The sequence below is a fragment of the Montipora foliosa genome, chromosome 6 (assembly GCF_036669935.1).
Source record: "Montipora foliosa isolate CH-2021 chromosome 6, ASM3666993v2, whole genome shotgun sequence".
NCBI classification, from domain to species: domain Eukaryota; kingdom Metazoa; phylum Cnidaria; class Anthozoa; order Scleractinia; family Acroporidae; genus Montipora; species Montipora foliosa.
Genome location: NC_090874.1, coordinates 32,869,519 through 32,877,018, shown reverse-complemented (window position 1 = coordinate 32,877,018; position 7,500 = coordinate 32,869,519). Strand labels below are relative to the sequence as shown.

At 39.5% G+C, this 7,500-nt stretch overlaps 1 protein-coding gene across 1 annotated transcript in view; it reads left to right on the top strand.

The window, feature by feature from the left end:
• Nucleotides 1-2,374: 2,374 nt before the first annotated feature.
• LOC138007154 (nucleolar complex protein 3 homolog) overlaps nt 2,375-7,500 on the top strand; it is a 35,807-nt gene continuing 30,681 nt past the window's right edge. Inside the window, exons 1-2 of the mRNA XM_068853904.1 lie at nt 2,375-2,653; nt 3,350-3,531. Coding sequence (XP_068710005.1) covers nt 2,475-2,653; nt 3,350-3,531 — 361 coding nt within the window. The 5' untranslated portion in view covers nt 2,375-2,474. The remainder of the gene's footprint in view (nt 2,654-3,349; nt 3,532-7,500) is intronic.

Here is a 7,500-nt window from a genome sequence, read left to right as displayed (position 1 = left end):
TTATGGTGGCCTAGCACGAGATCAATTTCTTCCTTTTGACAAAACATAATGACCTTTCGGTTTATTCATAAAAGTCAGAGACTGCAGACATTTTCGTGTTTTTTAAGATCGATTGTCATTAATCTTTCGATGAGAATTCGATTCAGAGTTTTGTATAAAAAGTATGTTATTTTTTTTCTTCATCTGTCTTTTGGCTTGGCTTTTTCTGATGGCATCAGATTAGACTAACAAGAAGAGGAATTATGAAGCGGAAACAACACCTTCAGTCCTTTCTTAGTGTTTGCAATATACGTTTGCGACATGCTGGAAAACGTCTGTTAGAGCAATTTGCAGTTAGTTTTTTCAGACTATTTATTTAACGAAGAAACGAGTGAATTTTACTCAAGACCGTGTTTTGTTATCTTTAAACTAAATTTATTACCAAAGCTTAAAAAAATAAAAGACCTCAAAATGGGACAGGGCATTACAAAATAATTAAACTTGTGAACGTGTGAGCCAAAGGGCCTCTGCTGGCGCGACATGTGGGTGACCCCTCAAATGGTCTTAATGACCGCCCACTTAAAAAAAATTAACTGGAACACTGCAGTTCAATACCACCCAATTCAGTGTCTTCCTATTCTTGGTTTTCACCCACGTGACATTAGTCCTTGACAACCGTCGTTAACCGCCATTGTGGAGCCCCTCGAATCGTAAACAGAGACGCGTAGAGAGAGATGTGAGTGAGTTGTAGTGCGATGGTTCTCTGTATAATACCTGGCTGTGGAGTAAAATCTGGAAACAAGGAAGGTATTAGTCTATTCCGTATACCTATTGTTGTTGATAAGAACGGTGAAAGTTAAAAACAGCTAACAGAAGATCGCCGAAACGCGTGGATTTCACAGATAAGCCGAGACGACACGAAATCGAAAGACTTTGTTTCTGGGAAGCCTGCCTTACTCTGGGACAGATACAACGAACGAAGGACAATTTAAAAGCTTTCGCAGCGATTGACTCACGGTTTAATGTTAGATTTTAACTTTAAGTGTGGGGTTGGACTTATTTTGCTGAAATTGTCTTTACAGGTTTAGCAATTAAAGCTTTTGCGGTGATTGCCAGTAACGGCTTTTGCTGTGAACAGTTGTGTTTTATCCTGTAAAGCTTTCGCAGCGATTTAGCACGCGTTGGTTCAGGGTTTTAGGGTAAAAAGCGAGCGAGTCAGAATTTGTCGAAAGTTGGCTTTTTTTCGATAAAGCGTTTCTCGGCCGGGTTTCCACCGATGTCTTCCCAATTCACACCACCGAAGCGCTTGAACCCCTCGAACAAGTGTGCTCAATTTCCACAACGTCGCGGAGAAATTCATCTTCGAAAATTCATCTCATTAAATATGCCCGATGCAAATGAGGTGCTCCGGTTTTGAATATTTAATGAGGTGAATTTAACCTGAGTATCAGGCGTTTGTGATACTCAGGTTAGCAAATGTCTAACTCGGAGGCGTTTTATTCGATTTCGCTGAAATTCGACAGGCGAATGCGAGGGATGGAGCGCCCAAATTGACTGAGTTTGAAGGAAATCGGACGAATTTCGAAGGAAAAAAGCTTCTCACCTTCTCAAGGTGAAGGACTGAGACTCTAATCGACCAAGTACTTTGACAGAAGAAGAGGGAAATCATCGAAACAAAGGGAATGAGGAGGCCTTTTCTTCTCATCTGGCGGCCATAGCAGTTAGCGAAGGTATTAAAGGAAATCCAACTGGAAACTGATACAGATAAGGTCGACGCCGAGTGTCAAACTTCCGAGTCACCTTGGCCACAAACAACAACAATCTTGCCCGCGATTTCCTTCCCTTGCTTAAACGGACGCAACGAAACCAGAAATCATCTGGTTGTACGCTTTCAAAATTTTGAAGGCCTTAAACTGCTTGTTTGTATAGTAGCTTGTCTCTAAAACTAACTAGGAAAGCAAGTCTGAGACTTCTAGAGGAGCCAAACTGATCGCTCCGTATGGCCGCTGGGTCAACGCAAACGACAGAAAATCTTCTTCAAATAGCGCTCTCGAACGTGGCTTTCGAGGTTTTTCTGCGTTGAATGAAAGTACTGGTACCTCGTCGAGTGATTTTGGGTCGCTTTCTTGGGAAATATCCATTGGAAAGATGAATTATTTGAAGACTTCGAACGTGAGCGCTCAAAATGTCATACATTTCCCTATAATCAGGGGCACCAGAATGGCGGAAACCTAATTTGCATAAGGTTATGACGTCAGCTGAAAACCGAGAATTTTGGGTAACACGTACTACCAACAACCCAGTGTACGCTTTATGGAGCGTGCGTCTAGTTACAATTAGGACACAAAGCTTGATCGTCGGTACATTTTATGTTCTCATATACCACGTATGTGCCACTCATTGGCACGTGGAGTGATCAAAATGGCGGACGTTAAAATGAATTTGTTCTCTCAAAATAGATAGTTTCATAGCAAAACGAATGAAAGCACGTAATAATGGTAAGAAAACAGAGACTCAAGAAGAGCAAACTAAAAAAGAAAGTTGTGGCAAATGTCCAAATGGAGGATGAGGACGTTGAAAGCGCAGAAGAGAATAGTCTACTCGATCCAGAGGATTTTGAATACTTTCAAGATTCTGGCAGAAGCTTCGCATTTCTTCAAGAAATAACTCAAGAGTAAGTTTTTTGCAATAAATAGTCTTGAAAAAAGGAAGTATATTCTTTTTCTGTAATAAACATAAACCTTCGGCCCTTGTACCTGTTTCACAATGCTTTGGTTATTTGTCACTGTGAGGAGAACGCGGAGAAACTGTATGTCGTGGTGACCAGGCTGTGGTTAGATGGCTGAAGGTTCGGAGGTATTAGCAACTATTCAAAATCCATCAGAAATCGACATAACTGAGTGCTAAGTTGAGTTAACGTTACAAGTCCAATACAATGAATGAGCGCAATAATAATGACCAAAAATCATTATGTATCAGTCAAATCGAAGCTTCATCATCCCCCCTCGCTGGGCCAAAAACCACTTTAAAATGCCCCATCATAGGTCTATTTCTTATAGGTTATTAAATTAAATTAAATCCCCCGCCCCTTGGAAGCCTCTGATTATCAAATTACCCCCTCTCCCCAGGATGTCATCAAATGCGGCAGGATGCCCTTGGTGGAGGATGTTGAAGCTTTCATTTGACTGATACATTATTCCTTACACTCTAGCTAGCTGTAGACCTTCCTTATCTTTATCAAGGGTTAGAGCCCCTGTGAGGAGCAGCATTGGCACAGTTCTCTGGGTACTCTCAACAGGAAGATTCCAAATTCATATTGCAGTTTTATTTTGGAAACCAAACGTAGAGACAGTTCTTTCTTGTCCTTTAGGGTGCCTTATGTTGGAAAGAAGCGGAAAAGAAAACGAGTGGTGAGTAAGGAGTATGCTGAGGCAGATTATGAAAAAGTACCAAGAAAAGAACCACGAGAACAAAATCAGCATGAGAGAAGTCTACTACCGATCAAGAGTAAAAATGGCATCATACAAAGAAAAGAAAAGATACCCATAACAGGTGCATGCATAGCTCTACATTGTGTAGGATGAAAGAAATTTACACGTACAGTATTATTTATTTTTATTTTTTGTTTTATTAGCTTCACCAACAGATAATACATTACAATACTAACAAATAGACAAGTAATTTATAAACAAGGGAACCCACGGGGAACCCGCAACAGCATGAGCCACTGTGGACCCAGTACATTCAAAAGGTTGAAAATAAACGAACAGGAGAGGGACAACTGATAACAACAGGAGATGGGCCGTATGCAGGTTGTTGCAGTCATAATAATTGCTAATGGCGGAAAAATAGTACTTGGACATAACATCCTTAAATGTTGTGAGCCTGTCCATACATAAATTGAGTTCATCTGCAACATTATTCCAGATAATAAATTATTAGATAGGATTTTTGGTAAGTGACCATCTTACATTTTGATTCAAGATGCTTTGTGAAATTATTAGTTGAATATCTGGTAGGTCTTGTACTGCAAACTACAGGAACAATAGACAGGTTTACATTAATAAAACCATGAGCCATTTTGTAGAAAATTACCATATCCAAATACTTGTGCCAGAATGTTAAAGGTAACCAGTATCACAGTGACCATATCGCAGGCCCAAGTTTAGAGCTCATCAAGGAGGCCATACTCCAGCTAGTTTACAGCATGCATCTTCCATATTAGACATCCATGTTATGTTCAATTGACACCGGTCAAAACAAGGTACATGTATCTGCTGATCAGTATCACGTGACCATATCACAAGCTCAAGTTTAGAGCTCATCAAGGTCAGCTTTTTTTGTTAAGTTGACCGCTGCATAGTTACTAAAACAAGGAATGACCTACAATGACCTACAATGACCCTACAGTGATCTACAATGACCTACAGTACCGCTCGAAACTATTAGTGCATTTACATGCGGTAATACCTCGTCTTTGCCGATAGTGTTTACCGCGAAATCACCTAGGTTGGACAAAAACCGCAACCGAGGCAAAGACGAAAGCAACCGAATGCCGCGGCCGACTTAATTGCGGTAATGTGCCGCAAGAAAACAATGGTACTTTGCAAAGCATTGTTTAATATTATCACACCTAGCTCCCCAAGTAAAGAATGAATATCCAAACTGTTTTTCACAGCACCGATGCAACACAACGCACTGTTTAATATGTTCATCTCATTTTGCCGTGACAGCTGAGAACAGAGAATGTTGATAACCTTTCATGATGCCTAATTCTTACATCTTTATGTTTAATAACTTGTAAGTTTTTCGCTATCATGATGAAACAGTTCTTCCAAAGGGGTGAAAAGGACATTTCTATTAAAAACTGTGTGGATTATGCGTATAAACTTAAGTCGCCGCCAGTGCAGTCCGACAGGAAATATGTATATTTAGAATAAAAAGCGCTTTCAAATTTTGCGTCCGGTCCAAATAGAAATGTTTACGGGATAGTTGTTGAAAAGCTCAAACTTTGAACTAAACCTTACTACAACATGTAATGACTTAAAGATTACACCAGCGAAGAACCGTAACTTATTCCCAAAGTTTCTTAAGCAACTCCTGATCACTCCTTGTCGTGCGTTAATTACGATCATTTCTGATTCAAAATATTAAGTGGCAGGTAATTCAGCAGTTGAGCTTGAAATTCAGAAATATTCATTCCTCTGAATTGTTAAGATTAACTTAAATTAATGCTTCAACGATCACACGATAGACGAGTTTCAATGAAGCCTCTGCCAATTTGGCGAGTTAAAACGTAAATAAACTAAGCTGCATGCTTCCGTCACGCAAGCGAGAGCGATAGCTCATGAAATACGTTGTTCGATTCGAACTGCTTAACAAGTTTGTAACAAATGGAGAGCCACGTTGCTCGAACGGCTGACAATTATTTGTAAGTTAATCGTTTTCTTCCATCTTTCGGTCGATAAGATCGAAATGACTTTCGCGTATCTTTCAAGGCCGGCCGCTAGACGAGCGGCGTCACCGTTGAGACGAGTTTCCCAAACACGTGTAAATTTCTTGATAGAATTTCTGCTGATCTTTACAACATCTGTATTAAACAGATTTCGAACAACTTTTAGAAATCTTGTCGTTTGCTGGAAAAAGAAAAACGATCAACGCTTTATGAAAGCGACTTTATTATAATCGAATGTGCCAAACTTCGCAGATTGTAAATACGTAAAACGCATACTAAGTATCGCTGCGATTGATCTGCAAAAATATGCAGATTTCTTTGATAGCATCTGCTCCAAATAAAAGCATACTGCGTCCTCTCTTAACCACAGCGTAAATCAACCGGAAAAATCTAGGTAAAACCTCGGCTTTCGGTTACCGTAGACGAGGTTTTACCTCGGTCAAACTGGGGCTTGAACCTGTGGTTTCACCTAGTCAGAACCGCGGCAAATTCACAAAATAGTTGATCTACAATGACCTACAGTGAGTTACAATGACTGACAATGACCTACAGTGATCTACAGTGACCTACAAGGAGCTACAACGACCTACAATGAGTTGCAATAACCTACAATGAGAGTATAATGACCTACAATGAGGTACATTATGATGTGTAGCACAATCACCATACCCAATTGGGGGTGACTCAGAAACATTTCCTGATTTATTCAGTTTAACGTCTTCAATAAAGCTATATTTTTGCTGAATGCTAAGGTTATCCTTGTTGATTAGCATACAGGGTGTAAAAAGGGTAAGCGACTTTCTTTTCTTGAGAAAACAAAGGAAAAGGATAGAAAAATAGGACGCGTAACACAATTTTCAAATTGAAAGTCTTCAAAACCATTTTTCATAAGAGAGAACACTTATGTGGATTAACGGACAATAACCAGTGATAACACGCAGTAAATACTACATATGAGCCAAATTTCAACAGTTCAAGTTTATTAAAACACATTAAAAAGATTCAAAATTCCGTAGTTTCCTTACTGTAACGCTGTGTTTTGGAATTCTGGCGCTCACTAGGTTATATTTTGAAACAAGTCTTCAGTTGATATCTGTGGGTTCATAACCATCTCAACTAAATTCGCATACCTTGAGCTTTAACTTACGGAAAAATTAGTTTGAGGGATCCACTATGAATGGAGAAATCACTTCTCAAAACAGTCGCTACGCTTTTTCTGTTCTGCAATTACACAATAATATTTTTCTAGACCACTTCTTTCAATGTTGCTCCTGATCCAACCAAGGCATAACTGGGTTCCAACCAAGCATATTCTGAATGCTCACAAGTTCCCCTAGCTATTTCCACAGTTTCGTCATCGTAGCTTTCAGGGTCACAAAAATATTAGCCTTTGACTGAGTCGCTACGTTTTTTTTAACATGCTGGGCCATATTGAACCAAGTCTTAAGTGCCAGTAAACATCACAACCAACTTCGCAAAGAAGCCATGATTTCCATGTGCTTCACAAGGCTCAGTAACCTTTCCTCTATGGATATTATTGGGAAGTCCACAATGTCTTTTCAGGGGCAATTTTCAGGAAATTGAGAGAGACATCTGCTCTGACCGCAAATTGTAAAGTGGAGCAGAAAGCCAGCGTTTAGGGTGTCAATAGAACTAAATGAGGGGATACTATCCTCCATGTAGTGAAAGCTTTCTGTTTTTACTTTTCATTTGCCTCAAAATTGACTATCTGTATGAAAGACCACGCCTGCAAGGGGTCAATAACCGTCATGGGTAAATCAAAAATTCTGTTTTAACAGACCAAACTTTAATATTTTCCGAACAATTAGAAAGATATGAAATTCTGGGTGTGAAATAAGCCAAAATAGTGATTTCCACCCTAATAAACACAATTGCACAATTTTTACGTATGTTACAGGAATGGGTACGGTGATCATGCTACTCATCTATAAGCTAAAATTAGCCAATGATCTGTAATGAGCTAAACTAAAAGACAATTTGCAGCGCTGAGGGCACTGCAGCATGTTTGCAGTACAAAGGTTAAAAACATTTCACTCTGCACTTTG